This window comes from Leuresthes tenuis, unplaced genomic scaffold, assembly GCF_036924035.1.
Source record: "Leuresthes tenuis unplaced genomic scaffold, fLeuTen1.0.hap1 SCAF_8, whole genome shotgun sequence".
In the NCBI taxonomy this organism is placed as follows: domain Eukaryota; kingdom Metazoa; phylum Chordata; class Actinopteri; order Atheriniformes; family Atherinopsidae; genus Leuresthes; species Leuresthes tenuis.
This window is the reverse complement of record NW_027325362.1, coordinates 12,224,760-12,244,723: the sequence shown is the minus strand read 5'-3', so window position 1 is coordinate 12,244,723 and position 19,964 is coordinate 12,224,760. Positions and strand designations below refer to the sequence as shown.

Genomic DNA, 19,964 nt, shown 5'->3' with positions numbered 1-19,964 from the left:
CTCTTTACAAAAGAAGAAGTGGAGCTGCTGGTCAGTGTTTTTGTGACACAGACTTGATCTTTTGACACGTGGGGGGGGTGTAAAATGTTTACTTTGCCGAGTTAGAGGCTTGCTTTCATCTTTCTGGGGGGGGGGGGCAGCTTTGATCAAGAGAATATTCAAGCAATAAGTAGTCAGAGCTTTTATTTTCCATTGCATATTTTTTTAATTGACCTTCTGGTGTATTATATTTGCTGTTATTTTGAGGATTACATTGTTTTGAGGACTAGATAAGTCTTAAAAGTGTCCATTACGCATTCATCCCATACAAATTACACAACAATTAAGTCTTTGAATCCCTAAATGTAAACAGTGAGTGGGTGGAGTTAAGATTTACTGAAAAGGTTTGTTGATATAAAAACATAAGGTCTGTTTGTGTGATTGAGAGACAGTGACTCAGATGATCGTTAGACATGACTGATTTAATTGTACATTTTTTGATGTAAAAGAGCACTGAATTTGATATTTTCTGTATGACTTTAAGTGTTGGAAAAAGATTTAATTATAAAAAGATGTTCCCAGATTCTGTTTTACACGATTGAACTCGATGTTTGATCATCGTATTAAAATAAAGCTATTTTTTAGACACTCGGGTTTTGACCATTTCATGACTAATTTGATCTCAGAACAGCGTCACACAAGACGTCGAACAAACAGTCAATATTTTATTTACAAGAAAGAAAAAAAAATCAATTTATAAAGATGCATTAAATACATTTGACCTGACATCAAAAATGCATATAACAAGATTGTTCATGATGGTAGGATGACCTGTTGAAATAAAAATAAAAAAATGCATTAATCAGATGATGTCACCCACACGACGAGGATGCTGAGAGCTCTAATAAAAAAATCCAGCATTCATGACAAAATTCTTGTCAATGTTAATGGCCACATACGGAAACTACAACTTGCTCTGGTAACAATCGGTGGCAAAATAAACCAACGTTGTGAAATACAGCTGAACGCTTCCCCCTCCTAAGACACTGAAATGTATACAACAAGAACTCGAGTTTCCCATGACGAGCAATCACAGCATATGAGAGGGATAAAGGCCTTGGAAACCAGGTGCGCTTGTGAAATAGTAAAGGCTTCATTGAAAATGTTCGAATCATTTGTGGAAAAAAAAACAAAACAAACGAAGCAGGCCAAAATGCTGAAACAGCTCCATGAGTTTTTCGTTCTCCATGGTTCACTACTGCATATTCTTCTCTTTAGCTCGTGGCAAAAAACAGTGCAAATCAACAAGCTTTACATTCCTGTAGAATTCATGCTTTAAACGAGTCATTGGGTCCGCGAGAGTGCCGCTCAAAGTTATTCATGAAGCAAAGTCATTTGTTTTAAGCACTGAAATGATTCTCCAAAACGTCCCCTCTATGTTTATCTGAACAGGTGGGGGGGGGGGGTTACAGCATTGAAATGACATTATGTGCTAAATAAATACATATATTATTGTTCATCTGTCGCTAAAGATGGTAAAACTCTTGTGGTAAGCACAGTATTTGATTAAACTTCATATGTACGGAGCACACTACACAGGATATTCCATTTAGTTTGAGTACATGGCCCTACGATGCTGTTTTTGACTCCCATGACGACATAAGACACGGCGCACAGAGGACGACACAGTCTGACAACAACAGTCTGTTTTCTTTTGACTCTTCTTTAAGACCTACTTCACATGCAGACAAACTGATTCTCAGTGACGACTTAATCGCCAGCTTATGTAAAATTAAACAAAAACAAACAAAAATCTCTGAATATCTTGTGATTATAAGCAGAAATCACAACCTGTTATTTGAGTGCAAAACAGTCCGGAGGCTCCGTGTGAACTGCAAGCTGCACAAAAACCACAGGAAAGAGTCTTAAATGCTGAAAAAAAATGAACATACGAGGCACTGGAGATCATTTATACGGTGCTAACAATAATCAGACAAGCGTGACTGACCTCAGCCACCAACTGCAGACTTTTGAACTCTGATCATGCTCAAAAAAGTGCAAATTACATCAGACTCGAGTCATCGAGTTACAGGTGTGTCACTGATGGTGGAAATCAAAGCAAAGCAGACATTTTCATGTTTAGCAGTAACATTGAAAAGAAAAAGATTATGTGACTCCACCAGATGGAGTCAGTGAACACAGACATGTTTGACAGGAGTCCATTTTGTAGCACGCACACACACACACACACACACACGCACACACACACCAGGCTATAAACCAGAGTTGTGCAGATTTGGGATGGGGTAAAATTTGGATACTCTGCTCTGGGTGGTGGGGTTAAGGCATTCAGATTCACCGCTCATCTTGAAGAAGACCTCCTGCTCCTGGAGCTTCCGCGTGAACTCCTCCTCTAAAGCCTGCAGGGGGCAGAAGATACAAACGACTGAGCCACACGCTTCAGGTTGACCACAAAGTTCAGATTATGTTGAAAACCATTTGTAAAAAAAAAACACGACTTCTTAAGTAAAAAAGGAAATGGACAGAAAAAAAAAACCTTCTTCCTGGGTCTGAGCTTCTCTCTCCACTCCTTTATCTCCTGGCTGTGTTCCTCATCCAGCTCCTTCAGCTTTTGTGTCTCATGCTCGATTAAAAGGTGGCATTTCTCGTTCTGAAAGAAAAGGTAGGTAAACAGCGCCATCGGGATTCATGAATCATGCACTCCTGCACTGTGACATACAAAAAAAAAACGTCTTACATCTTTTATTTTCTCCCCATTTTCTTCTAGCGAGCTTCTAAAGGTCACTCCCTTCTCGTTATCATCTAGAAAACTGGGCACGTTGCATCCATTTCGAATCAGCCACTACCAACTTTAGCTCCTGTTAGCAGGAGCAGCAGCACTCCTCAGGTCATACTGAAACGGCTGTAAATGGGCCGCTGAAGCTTAATGCCAGGCTTAATGAGGCTGAAAATGCTACTGAGCTTGAACGGACAGCTTGTGAGTGTGCACTGCTCTAAGGTCAGCTGATGTAAGCAGTCAATATGGCTGTTCTGAGGAACAATGTGGCTGAGTTTTAACATTTGCAACATCAGCAAGACTTCATTAAAGCAAGTTCATTCATTAAAACGCCGTTATGCCACGTTTACATCAGCTCAGCTTGAACATTACACACAACACAAGATACAGTTAATGTGACACGCTTCAGACAGCATGCTGCATTTACTCAGTAAAGTATAGTATTGTTCTTTTTTTAATGCATGCTGTCAAACTGGGTGACTCAAGAGTTACATAGAGATCAACATCAGCCAACCTCAAAGATGAAATAGTATTTTCTGAAAACAAACTGGGGTTTAACAACTTCATATAATTCCAACTAAACATTATAAAACTTATTAGTACCAGTAAAAGCGCTTTGATCAATCGGGCACCGAGGTTGCTGTAGTTGGAGTGGTATTATGCACATGTTGCCTCATAATAAATCTGCTGCTGACACCTTATCATCTCCTAATTCAATACTTATCATGGCACATCGATACGAAAGAGTACAGAGCGAATGATGTTACGTTATATGATGTTCCAGCCCCACCTGCAGCTGCTGCAGCTCCCTGACGTTTGAGTCACAGTGCAGCTGCAGATCCCTCATCTGGTTCTCATGTTTCTGGTGTTGATGGAGTCGCTCATTCTTCTGCCTCTTTTCCTCCTGTGCAGCAAACTGGACCACACAGACAAACCACAACAAACAGCTGTGACAGCAGTTCCTCCGCAATACCACGGCAAACAAAGACGTGAAGTGACTCGTTGTTTTCACAAAAGAGCTGTATTTTGATAGGTGGTCTGATCATGCCAAGCAAAAGTAATACTGAGAGACCCGGCTGCGCAGGAACAGCACGCTGCCTGTCAACACAACATGCTCACACTTTTCACTATCTCTGTGTCACACATCTGTTTTCTGATTGAAGTATTGTAGAACACTTCTTGCTGCTTTTTATGATGTTTAATAAGTCCTCTCTGAGGAAAACTGACCTGAAATAACCTTTCGAGGTTAATAAAACCAACGAAGCTTGTAAAACGGTGACTGGAAAGTTACTGGCCTGAGATCCAGACAGACTGGATTAATTAAGAGAACTATTTGCAGTGGGCCGATCCAACAGTAGGTGTGACTGGAAGCCAATGTGACAGTTGCTAAGCGAACGTGAAACATGTCACTTCTCCTTTAAGTGACAAGACTCAACGATAAAACGACGTTAGCCCACGGTGTCTGCACCTGTTTTATTCGATCTCGCTCCTGCTCTGGGGTGACAGCTGCAGTGGCGGTGATGCGGAGGCTCTTCTTGAACATGGCCATGCGAGTCTTGGCATCACTGCGTTGGATCTTGGGCAGGCGAACCCTCTCTTGAGTCTGTTTGTTCTTCAGCTCCTCTATCAAACGCTGATTGTAGCGCTGCATCTGCTCCATCTCCTATAAAAAAAAAAAAACACAGGAGCTTTGCGTTCAGCGTGGGTTACTGAAATCGCGCCATACAAATGTCTCTAGTAACGCTTACTTTATCGTGTCTCTTCAGCAGTTGGTGCCTCTGCATGAAGTACTGGTCTTTCAGCTGCTGCTTCAGCAGCTGGTGCTTCTCCTGCAGGTGGCGCTCCTCCAACTCCCACATGGCTGCCTCTCGAGCTACAAAACACATGTGAAGGCACACACACAAAAAAAGAAATCACACAAGTCACCAGATGTGTTGGTTAGCAGACATGTACATGCACGTTAGCTGGTGAGCCGTATAGCGATGAAAACAAAAACACTGACAGCAAGTTGGACAGGCTGTAACGTGTCCGCTGAATCGGAACGACTGTATTCTCAGGATGAAGGTCAGAGTCAATACTTACAGAGAATCAAGAGTGAAAGGGAACAGTTTTTTTTCCCAGAAACAGAGACTGAGCTGACAAAAGATGAGATGCTTTCAGCTGTGATGTAAAGACATCACCTTGTTTTGCTTTTTCCATCTTTCTTATTCAAGGATAACCCCGCAAATAAAAAGACTATAACTATATCATATCCTCTGTGATGAACTGCATGTCAATAATACAGCTAGAAAAAGCTGTGGCCTGGATTTGATTTGTCCCAGGAGTTCTCTCGCCATCTCCTACCTCTCATTAGCTGCTGTTTGTGGTTGAGGCAGTCTCTTTCAATGGTGGCTATCTCCAGTTTGTGCTGCTGGATGATTTTCTTCAGAGCTCCGTCCAGCTCCTGCTGCTGCTTCTGTAGGAACTCCTGCTCCTGAGGAGCCAGAGAGAAGAGGAGCAGCGTGAGGAGCGGCCTGGTGAAACGTTACACATTGTGAAGAGGGACAGCAAGGAGCCAACAACGAAAAGCACAATAAAATGTCACCGCACAAACGCATAGCAAAACTGCCCGAGGTAAAACGATGTCATTTAGTCATCCACTTCAAACTCAGCACGACACAGAGCACGAGGCGTCACGCCACTGACGGGGCTCAGAAGAGGAGACACTCTGACACCATGAAGGACAACCATCCACAATGGAAGTGAAGAAAGAAGGAAAAGTTTGAGAAAGATTCAGATTCACTGTTATTTAAGACAGTAATCTATGCAAACATTCCCATTGTTCGAAGCCCAGCCTACATCACGCATGACTAATTACTGTGGGTGTTCCCATTTTTAAACTTAATTCAAACAACCACTGTCTCTGATCGGAATGGAAATAAGTAGAGAATAACAACTGATCTTATAATTACTCAGCAAGGCTGGATTTTATGGCACTGAATTCACAACTTAGTAATTCTAAAAATCTTCTAATAATTAGGATAGTATCTTTATTATGCGCATATTCTTCCTACTGCCAGCACTTACCATCATTTGCTTGTTCGCTATTCTCTATGCACGTATACACTGTTTTATTACAGCTGAATTTCCAATACATCCAGCCTCATTTACACTTTCTGTCTCACTGCAGAATCCAAATGAAGATGGTTTAAGTGCGACACCATACCACATTTGTGGACAATGCAAGTGACTTTCAGCCATTGTTCTAAGGCAGTCTGTATATACCTGGACCTTAGGTACAAACACTGATCCGGACAGAGGTGAATCAACAGCTTGACGACAACAGAACATCCCAGAGTCGATCTTAGTGTTATGCAGACAAAATATATACCATAGAAAATACACAGAGCAGATGGAGGAAAAATACTGAGGAGAGGAAGAAAGGACCACTCCACAAATACAATGAGAACACTCAAAGTGATACAAAAAAAAAAGGCCCAACGCTGCCCATGCTTACATGTGCAGTTCTTAAAGTAAAAGTGAACCACTACAAACGAACCTGTCACTCAACTCAACACACATTTAAGTATGGGCCAGAGACGAAGAGAAACGGGGTGAGTGGAGGAGGAGGGGGGGCACTTACATCCTGCATCTGAGCGTTGAAGAGTGCGCATGAGGATAACTGAAAAGACTGTATCATAACCTGGGCCACTGCCTGCGGAGGAGAGCACACAGCGCACTCATCCTGATCAGGGACAGACAGCACACAGCAGGCTGAGGAGCTCTCACACACCCACAAAAACAAAGCACACCCACACTCACACCTTATTCTGCCTCAGTCACGTAACAAACGGGTTTCCCTCTTTGGGAATGTCAGTGAGTTTAGGGCGCACAGCACAGTTCTGGCTAAATGTTACGGGGAAAGCCATCAAATTAGTTATTAATACTCAGATCGTCAAGACATGCTTGAAAGCAGCTCATAGTTACATTTCACTTTAATCCAGCATGTAAAAGAGCATTTTTTTCCCCTCATGCTACTGGCTCAGAGTGTTAATAATGCTAAAAGTTGCTTTTGAAGAAAGCAACGGATTTGTTGACATGGTTTCTGTCTTATTCATAGAAAAGAGGTACAAGAGGAAAAAGCTCGGTAGAGGACTCTCAGTATGGAGGTCTACTGTAGAGACAGAAGTTCTATCTGGAATAACTCCCTAACATTATAGTGTGCTCCGAGTTATCTGCGGGACTGAGAGCGGACGCTGATGAGTCACCATCTCCAACACACTATACAATGCTTCTAAAATGATATCATGCACTGGGTAATGAGCACGTTTAAACTTAAAGTTGTTTGTTTACCATCATGGAGGACTTGGATAAACTGCAAATATTCCAATCTGAGGAGAGTTGCAGACATTTAATTTGGTCCAACTGTACTTAAAATATTGACTTAAACAAAGAATCAATCTACCCTGTGAGAGTTAAGTCTATGCTGCTCGACATCTCCATCCACTGGGGTCTGGATGGCAGTCTGATCTACTGGAGGCGCTCACAAGCTTCTTTTACCGTTTATACATCCGTCTGGCTTAGTATGTTCAGGAGTTGGCCAAAGCCTTGTATTTACATGGATATAACTGAAGAAATTCACAATTCTTTTAACTGAATCTCATGAATACACCACCAGCTATCTATTAATGACACTATTCTGTGAATCCAATGTGGCCATAAAGCCATTCTGCTCAGTTCGGTGCATCTTTCTCCACAACCAATTGAAAATCTAAGATAACTGATGCCGTGAATACAACTTGGTAGGCAGCGCATAGGGGGCAGATATAGGCACAGATGTTCACTGCGTTTTTTGTGTTCATCTGAAGCAAGTCGAAGGCAGAGGGAAAAGAGAGATAGGGACAGAGAAAGTCATACCTGGGACTTTCACAGAAAGAAAAGGTAACACTTTACCTCTGCAGACTTGAGGAGCGACAGGTCCTCCTTTAAACGTTTCATGAGCTCTTTTCTCATGTGTTTGGGTGACTGTCCAACTTCCTGTTTGGCCTATAGTGTGTGAGTATGCAGAGACCGGTTGGTGCTGTACTTTCTGAAAACCTAACAAAGCCAGCCAACAACAGTGGGAGACATGCAACACCCACTGAGAGGAAAGAGACAGCACCCAGCCACCAACAGACTCAACGTCAGCATGCTCCATTTCCAGGGCCCGCTATGCTACGTTCCTTCAAAAAAGTCGAAATTTTTTCAGAGGACATCGGAGCCGTCAGTTCGGACTGCACGAGTTAGATCTGTGTTAGAAGAGGGATTCGATCGGTGCACGGCAGGAAAGGTTAGTCTTAAAAGCAGCTTCCCCTTCACTGCTTTAGATTCAAATAGGTCCCACAGCCATGAACAGGATTATTTGGACTTTTAAGATGAATAATAATAAGTTTAAAAAGAAAAAAGAAAGAAAAAAGCAGAGTAACTGAGTTGGAATGGTTTGGCTGACCTGAGTTTTTATTTCAAATACACATCGACTTAAAGCAGGTAAACAAAAATAAATAGAATTCTCGACTTATCAAGGGCTGGATTTAAAACTAATTTACTTTCATTAAGGATTCATTTGATTATTTTCTCCATTAACTGATTCGGCGCTTGACCTCAACTGTTTAAAAGAAGAAAAGATTTTGCATATTACAAATATTGAAAACATCTGTTCATTCATTTCCTCTCATCATCTAATTGTTGCACTACTTCCTCAGACACATTTCCATTTCAGTTACTCTGATGCAAGGCCTGTATTATTTGACCCAAAGAACCTCCCCCAGCCAAACACCTCTCAGAATCAAATCATACAAAGTTGGCCATCCCATGACCAAAGCCACCTCACACACTCATACAAGAGACACGGTTAGTTCAATACACAGTCTGAATACATTTTCAACAGTGATTACTTTAGTTTACAGACGAAAAAAAAAAAAAGAAAGACACATTATCATCAGAAGGAAAATTTCTTATTTTTGCATCTTTAGAGCAACAAAATGCATAGCTGAGGCTTAAAAGCAAATTACAATACAAAGCTGTGTTTTTGTACCATATTATAAGATAAATAACTGGCTCAGAAATCAAAGGGAGAGCACCACAACAACAACCAAGCACCCATTATGCACAACAAAAGCCAATCAGCTCAACTGCCTTCAAAAACAGCTGCATACAGAAACACTAACAGTTAGAAGCATACCTAAAGCCCCCAAGCAAAGCTTTTAAAAGTGGCCAAGGAGCAGAGAAAAGGCTAAAGAAGACAGAGCAGGAATGTGCAACGAGTTAGAGTTTGCTCAGCCTAAGATTGAACTTTTATTAAATACTTCTCTAAAGTAACAAATCGATTCTGGCATCAAAGTAGTTCTTTGGAGGGAACCAGAGGCCTTAGAGCAGATGAATGATTGATACCACAACATATAGCGAACAGAATTGAGGAGAAAGATAATACAGCCTATCTGTTGCCATCATTTGCACAGTACAAGGCAGAGCAGCAGGGCGCAGCAGTACATAGATTCAGTTTAACAGAGGAAAGGCAGTAAGCTGTTGAACGCATGCACTGTTAAACAGCTTGTAAATAACATGCAGATGCTCCCAAAGACACGGTCAACTGAGGGCACAGCCATTCAGAAACAGTCATGCAGGAACATACCTCTTTCTTCCTGTTCTTCAGCATGTTCTGGAACTTAGAGAGCTCCTTGTCTTGATCGGCTTTGATGCGTTTGGCTTCGTCTCGGAGTCGACTGGTGTGATCCTGTTCCAGTCGCTCAATGGTCTGTTTCTGCTTCTTCTCCAGATTCTCCACTTCTTGGTCATATTGACGCTTCTTGGCCTGTAAAAATCGAGAGACAGAAGGTGGCTGCGAGTGTTTCGTATCTTAGGGTCGGCAAGGTGCTGAGATATGCTGTTATTCAACCCGTAGGCTGTATGAGAGACTGAATGAGAGAATTAAAGACATTTGTATTTCACTGTAGAAACGCTAAATGATATGGGAAAACTGTCCAGCTAAATGTTTCACGTTAAATGTCCTCGATTAGACTTAGATAGACTTAGAGCTGAGAGAGCTCATTTTCAAGGAGTTATCAAAAAAAAAAAAACAACAACCCACACCCATCACACCACTGGGTGGTACAGAATGACTCACAGTCGTTTCCTGTTCAAAGCGCCGGTAGATCTGCTCTCTCTGCTGCTGCAGCTTGTTGCTCAGCTGCTGCTGGGCCCTTTGCTCCTCTTTTTGAAGAAGGCGCAGCTCTCGCAACTCCTGCCGCCTAAAGAAACCGCACCGGCAGTGTTGTCAAGGTACCACAGTATTAACTAAACCAAAATGTAATACTTCATAAAGAAATGATCAGGATTTTCTTTTCCTGCGTTGAATATTCTAGTCTCCATCTATTTGAATAATTGATTGTTAAACTAAAGGTCATGAACCAAAAAGTATTCAAACAACACAAGCGTGAAGAGTCAGGGCAGCATGTCTCATGTCTTTAAAAGGCAACATGGAAGATGACAGTCACATAATGCAGCTTTAATCATGGCAGATAACCCATTTGGCATTTGCAAAAGGCAGTGGGAGATGTGAAATGAACATGAACTATTTAAGGCAGGCGTGTTAAATGGGTCAGCTCCCATATTTAGACAAAGAGTATGTCAAGCAGATTGGACACAGGCGTACCTCAGAAACCTCATCTCCTCGTTCTTGATTTCGTTGTCAGTCACTATCTTCGACGTCGTCACACTGACCTCCACACCATCAACCATGAACTTGCGAGTCTTCTTCAGAGTCTTCTTCTGAACTTTTGACTCCTGCCAAAATAATACGGGTGTTTTAGAGACCGGGAGTGTGACAGTAGTGCCCTTTATTCATCAATAGGAGATGCAGTCTTGGAACAGACTGGTTTACCTGCACAGACATAGAGCCCCCTTCTTTGCTTTTGGACAGGAAGCTTGAGATGGACAGATTGAGGTCAAGGCTGTTGCTATCGGCAGCAGAGCTGCTCCCAGAGTCGGAATCCTTCTCCACGTCTGACTTGATCACAGCAGGGCTTCCGTGCTCCGTCTTAGTATCGGAATCTGTTTCACTCTCTTGGACAGAGATAGTGTCTTGGGAGATGCTCTCATCTGTAGGAGCTGCTTTCTCCTGATCTTCCTTCACGGGGACATCGTTAGATGCAGCCATTTGTTCTAAAACCTCAGATGTGTCTTTGACTTCATCACTGACTCCATTGGATTCAGCTGGTGTTTGTTCTTGCCGTTCAACCTCCTCTATGGACCGATTCTCTTGTTGAGGCTGCTCTGGCTCTTCAGAAGCTTCATCCTTTGGCGTCTCCTCTGACTGACTTTCTATGGTCATGTTTTCTAAAAGAACCTCAGCAGAGGACTCATCCACGCTTGACTTTGTGTCTGTGTCTCCATTTGTGTCCATTACAGTTGATTCTAATTTCTCTGCATCTATGTTTTCATCTATGCCATTTGCCATGTCTTCTGATCTGTCCTCTGTCACTTTGTGTTGGGACATCTCCTCTTCTGCTTCTTTGCTTTCTTCCTCTAACTGTGGAACTTCTTTTGATGGAGGTTCTGTGGTTACTGGTGTATCCTCTTCTTTTTCTTGTGATTTAATAGATTCTTCTGCACATACTTCTTCATCTTGCTTCACCTCCTCTGGCTCTTTTTCTTCTTCTATCGCTTGAGTAACTTCATCTCCCATTTCCTTCTCCTGTTTCTCTTTTTCTGTATGACCTGTGATAAGTTCTTGGGATTCACCTGTATCTACAGGTTCTACTGGCTCTGGTACTACAGACTCTGCAGGAGCATTTTCTGCTTGATTTCCTTCTGGTTTAGACTGGGTAAAATCTTCTGAGATAAAGTCCTTACTAGTCTCCATTAGTCCAGAAGCCAGGCCCTCATTACTGGCATCAGACACCTCATTGAGTTTCTCCTCCTCAGTCTTATCGACTTCGCTTGTTCCAAGTCCCTCATCAGACAGTTTGTCACTGATCCGGTCCTCAGCAGGCTCGGCTTCTGTCTTTTCTGAAACAGATTCAAGTGTGGAGGGGGTTGGCGGGACTTTGTCATCCTCTGAGCTGGCCACACTGACATCTGATGGTGCACGCTTGTGCCCAGGAGCCGCCTGAACCAACAGAAAGTGACAGAAAAGTTCACAACAATGATTTTTAAAAAATCATCCCCAGCTATTCCCTTAAATGAAGTAGTGTCTATGATCTAGTTATGCTGAGCAGCAAAGCAGCCAAGAACAAGAACAGTGGAAAAGTCCCTCACTATGGCCAGCATCTGGTTTGTTTCAGGCCTACATTCTGGAGTCTGGACTTACACCTTCTGCAGATATAAATTATGGCTAATACTAAGGTATTCTTTTTAAACATGGTTCTACACAAAAGAGAGCATTGTTATTGTTATGCGACACACTGGAACTTTAGATACCTGATGCACGCATACGACAATAAAACTACTCACCACAGGAGTGTCGGGCTCTTCTTCATCCTCTTCTTCTTTGCTATCTTCAATCTCCTCGTAGACTTCAGCTTTGGCCTCAGCTATGAGCTCTCTGAGAGGTTTGCTATCAGTTACCGATGTAACAAAAGGATGCTACATGCACAGAAGAAGACATGCGCATCAGCACACAATAGCAATCTTTATCTTTCTGAAATAAGTCTTAAAAAAAAAAAAAAAAAAAAAAAAAAAAAAAACAATAAGGAAAAGAGTTTTTCAAATAAATAACATTGTTTTACTTGACTACAGTGAAGAATGCTCAGGTGGCTTTGGACTGTGACACCAGTGGGTAAGCGAAGTGGGACAGCTCACCTGTAGAAGCTGCGCTGCGTTATACCTGTTGTCCACATTCTTATCAAGTGCCTTCCGCAAAAAATCATTGAATTCCGGTGACCTTTCAAAAACAAATTCACAAATCCGTTTGTTAGCCATACAAACATTAAAATCTCTGGGCCTGGGATTTTGGAATTGAAATAAAGACTTTCTTCCCCCTGCAGCCACTAACAATTCATCATGCTCCCCCACATTAAACACTCCACATAACCTTATCTCCAGTCTATAACCTCTCAAGTTATCAGTAGCGCACTATCTCACCAGCGCGAGGGATGCATGAGAGTGGGTGGTTCGGACTTGGCTATTTTCAGTAGCACTCTCATAGGATTCATCTCGTGGTTTGGTGGTTCAATCTGTGCCAGCTCTATGAGGGTTACCCCCAGGGACCAGATGTCGGCCTTGTAGTCGTATGGACGGTCTTTGGACGTTTCGCACATCACCACCTCAGGAGCCATCCTGCAAAATTCACTCGGTCAGCGGGTTTGTAAATGCATAATGTGGATATTGGGCTCCAAGTGAATGTGCATTTTGAATAAAAGCTCTGTTTTCAAGGCTCAAAAAAAGTTAAACATAATAATGAAAATTACAGATAGGAAGCTTATTCAGTTCGTTTTCAGTCATCCGATACCCAAGTGCATCCAAAAAGCTGAATGAGACCTTTTCCGTTATCCCACCTTTGGTGCTGCTGCAGGAGGCGCCAAGACTATTATCAGACTGAATACCTTCTTACAATCAGGCTGTGTGACTCACCAATATGGAGTGCCTATGAAAGAGTCTCTTCGCTGTATCGTCGTGGTATTTTTAGCAGACACCCCAAAGTCAGCTGAAAGTAGAAATGAATAGTGATTCTTTGCATCGCCTAATCCTGCTAAGCTTAAAATTGGCACAGATTTAAATAGTGAAATCAACATAAACAACACAAGCAACCAACACACTAATTACCGAACCAACTTTAAGCTTTGAAATGTAAACCTTAAAAGTGAGCAGAAAAGCCTCATTTTTTCCCCCTTTCATGAAACTCTCGGGGACCATCACAAACCAGCAAATCTGTAAGCTGTGCAGCTATTTCAGCCAAGTGTTTTGTTTTGTTTTTTTTCTTCCTTAAAGTATCTACATCTTAGAGGGAGAAAGAAATCCATCAACGTCACCGGTGAATGTCTTGATAATTATTGTTTGCCAGGCTCCATCATGACCCTCTGCCTACTGGCCATGAATCATCAGGGAGCCGGCAGCTATGGATGCTACAGCAACATGCACACTTTACTTGTGGATAATGATGTAACCAATCCAATGTATCATTGACTCCAGAAGGTAAGTGGTGTTTAAAAAGCATGTTTCGTACAGCGCAAGCGAAGCTTTTCAAACTTCATGCAGTTTCGCGGTAAATAAGCTCCAAGCTGTACACTTCTCAACAGCGCAGTTGGGTTGTGAAGAGAATGAACTGAAAGAAGGGGAAAAAAAAAAAAAAAGAAGAAGATTTTTACCTAATTTTACATCTCCTTCCAAGGAGAGGAGAATGTTCCCAGCTTTTAAATCTCTGTGGATGACTTTGATCTCGTGGAGGTAAATCAAAGCCTCCAAGGTCTGCTTACACACCACCCGGATCTGGGGCTCAGTCAGGGGTCTCTCCAGTTCTGTTAATAACAACGCACACAGTAAACTGAGACATGGCCATCTGGACAGATTAACATCAAATGTGATTTCTTAATGGTAACCAATAGCAACTGCTGGACACACTTCACCCTTACGTCATCTAGTATATACGACTCTACAAATCTCACTGAGTCAGAGCACAGAGTGCAACGCACCTACATTTAACAATGAATTGTGGTATTTTTTACTTTTTTTTTTTTTTTTTTAAATCAGTGTTATTTACATGTAAGAGGTGTTTCTTTAGACTTTCAAAACAAGAGGAAAATGCAGGCCACAGAAGTGGCCCAACCACTCCTTGAAACCTGAGATACAATAATTATACAGTTGGAATGGCCCCTCAAACAGAGGAAAAGGAAAAAGAAAAATCCCGCAATGGAGGCTCTGGGATGGAACAAAAAGAATTGGCACAAAAAAAATGTACTTTATGTAGTTTTTCCTGTTCTGTTCAGTGAACGAGGGACTTACCCAGCATGATGGCGTCCACCGCACCACCGGCACAGAACTCGATCAGAATCTGAGAAATAAAAAAAGGCAATATGTAAAATGACAAATGAGGACTGCCAGAGCACATTATTTGCTTAGTGGAATAACTTGTGTTATCCAAGGTAGGTAAACAACAAGGCCTTTATTGAAAAGACATAAGCAACCCTTTCTATGATAATGATTGCACTTTGGAGACATTCCAGGGAGACAATCAATCAGGCACTAAACAGCCCCACTGGGTGTACTTCACAGACACGTTTCCCGTCCTTTATTCCAGCCGTCGTTACACTGAAACATTGGCATCGGTTCCTGCTGCAGACTAAATACTTGCTGTGATGGTCAGCAGAGTTACAGGAACTGATTTTTTTTTTCTTAAGAGAGAAAACGTTTTTTTTTTGTACATTTTGTACAAATCTTAGATGTTTGACTTTCTAATGAAAAAAATATGTCTTCATTTTGCATTACAATAGAATAATAAGACAAAGCCAGGTATTTTTTTTTTTATTTCTTTCCTGGAAGGCTGAGAAACAACTGCTTTATAAACTCATACACTACCTGAAAAGCACTGTATTTATATCAAATGAACACATGACGGGAAATACCTTGAGAGATATGCTAGCAGTCCCCTCACAGTGTTATTTTTTACCATAATCTATCACTTAAACTAAATGCCGTGATTATATGTTGATCCAGTACACGGCAGTGGTATGAGCAACACTGAAGACATTCTGACATGCTAAAACCAGATTAATTTTCTTAAAGGATCACATATTCACCTATTTCCAAAAAAAGGGTGCATTAAATGAACATAAGATTTTCTACAACTGTTACTAAGATATAAAATAGGATAGCATCTGGCTACAATTATGAGAGCTCTTTTTTTTCCAATTGTATAAATGACAGCTTAGATTATTTGAATAAACAAATAAATAAATAAATACAAGGTACGGTTGAGCACTGTCCTCTATTTAAGGATTCAAACAATGAGAAGCAACAAAGTGGTTATGCCTGTTCTGGATAGTAGCTCTCAACAGCTTCTTGCTAATTCTGATAACTGTGCATAATTCATAATCTGCTGCAAGCATGTAAACAAAATATTTGCTTTGTTTGCTAAATAGTTTCCTTTGTAGAAAAAAAAAAATAGGGCAGAGAACATACATTAACTCCTGACGCATGCAAAGCAGAGGCAGGTACTCATTCATCATGTCACTTAACGACAGGGGCCAAAGGTATGACCTGCATGGAGCTCTGAATTATTCACAGACACTTTCTCCAGCCACCAAAACCACTCCATTATCTTCCTACAGTTGTGGCCGGTCCACAAGGGGCGGTCACATGACACCACCTGCCTGGACCTAATTGCTCTGGAGCCTCTAAGTGCACACAATGAGATCTACTGACCAAGTCTCCAGACAGCTGGATGAGTACACAGAGGTTGGAGTGGGGTCAGAGAATTGTGTTTATCATTAATGATTTATATCATAGTTTAAGGTGAAAATGGGGACTATTATCACACTAAAGCTTGTGATGAATTTGTTAGTCTCCATGTGTCTCTGGTCCCCTGCCTATTTGTTTCATTGCAACACTAGTCACTTCAGTCAGGCACTATTTTACTTACCCAAAGTTTGCCTTCATAAAAGAAGGCATCCAGCAGCTTGACGATGTGATGGTGGTTGCATGAGGCCAAAATGTCAATCTCGACCATATAGTCCTCCAATTCATCTTCTGTTTTTGTGTCGATGACCTTAGCAGCTGCGAGAGTCCCATTTTGCTTGTTCTGGGCCTGAAAGCAACACAAATAAAATTGAGATTGTATCAACAAGATATGTTGGAAAATATATGTCTGACATTGCTTGAGGGGCCACAGACCAGCAACCCCTGCTTACATTGTTTGAGGGGGTAAGAATATCCGTTTAAGTCACAACATTTTTAAAAACGCCCAATCATCTTCCTACCTACTCTATCAAAAGCTCATCTCGTGAAACTTGCTCACTTCCTCCTCTTGTTTCCCCCCCTTTCATGTCTTCTCTTTCCTCCAACTTTGTTACACCTACAGTACGGTCACGAATGAGGAGATTCTACTAAATATCCAACAATTTATACGATCTGTCACATATACTCTTACCACCAAATCCTCCAAACAAACTTAGGGTGGAGTGAAGATACTAAGATGACAGAGACATCATGAAACGAGTAGGTGTGAAGTTATTTAAGGGCTAGTTGTGGACTTAATGTTTATGGATACAGACACAATGTCAGGGAGTTGGGGAAAAAGAAACAGGAGGGAGTGTTAACACTAACTGCTGTGTCAGATCCTATATTTACACACTGACCTGACACACTCTCTTTCTCTTTCCCTTTGTACTGGCTGATGTCCATGTCACAGACCATCCCTAATACATACAACTGTTAGTTTCATGATGCCATGATTTGTCTGTCAGTGAAAATCCAGTGGCCTTTGGTCATCATGGTCACAGCACTTATTCCTCATAGAACAGCACAAGCACAATATTACAAGTACCGGTATGTGAAATGACTCACTGTGTAAACAGAGTTATCAGAGTAGTATGTGTTAGGTCCTAAATGACACATTTCCTCAGTATTTAAAGGTACAACACAGCCTATGGTCTCTTTTCTCTCTCCTTGCCTCACTTTTAACAGCTTCACACTTTACCACCGCACCGAAAGGACGGAGCCATCAAAACCATGTGAAATAACTGCATGGATTGTGGTGTGAGTTCATAGCAATGTGACCTCAAGAAGGCATTTCCTCTGCACATCTGTCTACATGTGGGAACAGAGAATCCGTACAGTGTCAGGTGTTTTGCACATTGGTTTACTTTACAGCTTAAACAGAGAAAACAAGAAGGTCATCCCATTTCCCTCAGTTAGCAAACCAGCTAACAAGACGATCAAACAAATGGGAAACCAATGAAGGCAAATGAAGATTTACACAGGCCATTAACGGTATTATTCGATCACAGGAGTTCCAGACAGGAAGGAACTGTGCACACAGAGGGAAACTGTTTAACATGGGTTCACAACACAAAATGATTCAAGACATGAGAACATGGACCTTTGTGTTTAGGTTACTGTAAACAAATTCCCCCAACTCCAAAGAAGGTCATATACTGTGCTGTACCCCTCACATCTTTTCTAAGAGCTCATCCAAAGATATGGTCTCAAAAAAATGTAAGAGAGAAATTACATTCAATCTCTGCCAGAGGAACAACAACTTTAACAATGACCTATTCAAAGTGTGCTCTCTGAGAGGAAGAAAAAGAGACCCTGGAAAAGTAAGTTAGCAGAGATCACAGGTGGTTTTACATGGATATCTAACAAAAACACACATACTACAGTCAAATGAGTAGAAAAATGTTTAAAGAGCCTCTTCGTGGTTCTGGTAAAATAAAAATAAAAAGCCTGTGTGTTAGTAAAACTAAGACACTGAAAGCCAGCTGTGACCAAAGCACGACATTTGCACACACACCCATACATCTGCAACAGTGTATGGTTTCAACTAACTAATTCCTAAACAAAGCCTATAGCTTTTTTCTCGGGGAGTGACTTCTATGAACACCTGTACTGTTTTCCAACTGTTGTGTGTCCTCTGATCCCTGAGATCCAACTTTAACAATGCACTTTCAACATTTTCGATGATTTGTTTATTCTGTGGCAATGAACCACACTTTCAACAGTTTTACTAACGACATGAGCAACTGGATGACATTATGTTTCAAACCTGGCAACCTAAGTAGGTAAGAGGGCCTGTTTTAAACCTCCAAAATGAGAAACGCCCCTGACGCACTTCCTTGGCAAGTTTAGGCTGCTTTTCTCTGATCAATGTTCTTTACACGTACTCAACGGGACGAGATTTGTAGGAATCGTATAGCAGCGAACTGTCGCAGCATTATTTGCCAAGGAAAATCTAAGTTGCTGGCCTTGGCTAAAGACTGTGGCCTGGACACGAGCCGTGCCATCGCTGCTGTCATGTCCACGTTACATCTCATGACCTCTGTGCAACAACATGCAACACAATGGAAGCGAGTGTCTTAAGAAATGGGTTAGAAAACTAGAGGGCGGATATAACGTAACACATTAACTTACCTTGTACACTTTCCCAAAAGCTCCATCTCCCAGCTCCCCTATAATGTCCCATATGTCCTCTGGATTTACATCTCTGTGTACATGCTCATATTGCTTCTTCTTTTTATCGGGCCCAAACTTGAATATCTTCCGAAAATTGAAAAATGACATCCTTTTTTTCAGAGATGAACAACAGTGCTGTGGATGCGGTCTCCTCGGTTATTTCCGCCAAGAGAATATAGCGGTTTCACCCGCTCACGGAGCTCAAACGTCTATCGGAATAAGACCATGCAGGCGTTAAATGAATGCTGGCAGGCCGATATTGTAGCCATTCAGCTGCGATAATGTCAATTATAACTTCCCTCGACGGCAGTTATTCACAGTCACATCATAGCTAGCAGCCTTCATTGGACGCAGGCGGAGGAGGTGAGGAGAGGAGTTCGCTGTTCGCACAAGCTAGCGTTTCCGTTTAATACAAACGGAAATAATTTTAAACGGAAAATACTGACTATGTCATCGCACCCGAAACGACATTTTTATCTTCAAACGTTACTAGAACAACAAAACAGACCTATGTTTCGTTGACTGATCACACAGAAGTTAGCGGAATAGCGTCAAGCTAACGCGCGCGGACATATCAATTTCCGTTGGCATTTCAGAATAAACCCCAACGGCCACATGAGACGATTTTAATCACCTTTTAAGCAACTTTCAATTCAGTTTTGAACGTCAGTGAACAAACGAATCTTACATTCAACGGAAATAAAGTGACTGCGTGATATCAGCTTTAAGTTTTCAGTCTCGGGAAAGTGTTAGAAGAGACTAAGAGAGATATTTGAGGATTAATTGTTGGGGAGAAGAAACTTTATCAAGAATATTTACACGTTTACACGTCGTTCTTATTCGCAATTTGTTGCCGTTAAATTCTTAAAATTCAAATATGCATTACTAGATTATATTAGTGTTGCTGTGACGAAACAAGAGACTGGGTGTCATTATATTGGAGAATAGGGTTTGTTTCCGCTAACGTTGCTCTTTTACTTGCTGGCTTGACGCAGTCGGTTAGCTGCGTCTGTTTCCTGGATCTCAGTCCTCAGAAGGACGTGCTCAGCTCCTTCGTCTCTATCAC

General features: G+C 41.6%; 1 protein-coding gene across 5 annotated transcripts; it reads right to left on the bottom strand.

The window, feature by feature from the left end:
- Positions 1 to 253: 253 nt before the first annotated feature.
- On the bottom strand, positions 254 to 19,442 carry slka (STE20-like kinase a). Of its 5 annotated transcripts, XM_072390860.1 has the most exons (20): positions 18,857 to 19,442; positions 16,368 to 16,532; positions 14,732 to 14,780; positions 14,098 to 14,247; positions 13,364 to 13,436; positions 12,875 to 13,069; positions 12,593 to 12,674; positions 12,245 to 12,376; positions 10,674 to 11,900; positions 10,446 to 10,576; positions 9,918 to 10,041; positions 9,426 to 9,605; positions 7,709 to 7,801; positions 6,399 to 6,470; positions 5,120 to 5,249; positions 4,525 to 4,649; positions 4,245 to 4,439; positions 3,567 to 3,692; positions 2,537 to 2,650; positions 254 to 2,399 (listed from the first exon to the last, which is right to left on the bottom strand). In XM_072390860.1, the coding sequence occupies exons 1-20, from the start codon at positions 19,004 to 19,006 to the stop codon at positions 2,253 to 2,255; spliced, it is 3,660 nt and encodes a 1,219-aa protein (XP_072246961.1). In that variant the 5' UTR covers positions 19,007 to 19,442; the 3' UTR covers positions 254 to 2,252. The 5 variants fall into 5 exon arrangements, with proteins under 5 accessions (XP_072246961.1, XP_072246963.1, XP_072246962.1 ...); XM_072390862.1 differs by lacking the exon at positions 6,399 to 6,470; XM_072390861.1 differs by lacking the exon at positions 7,709 to 7,801 and having other exon boundaries at positions 6,399 to 6,500.
- Positions 19,443 to 19,964: the final 522 nt, after the last annotated feature.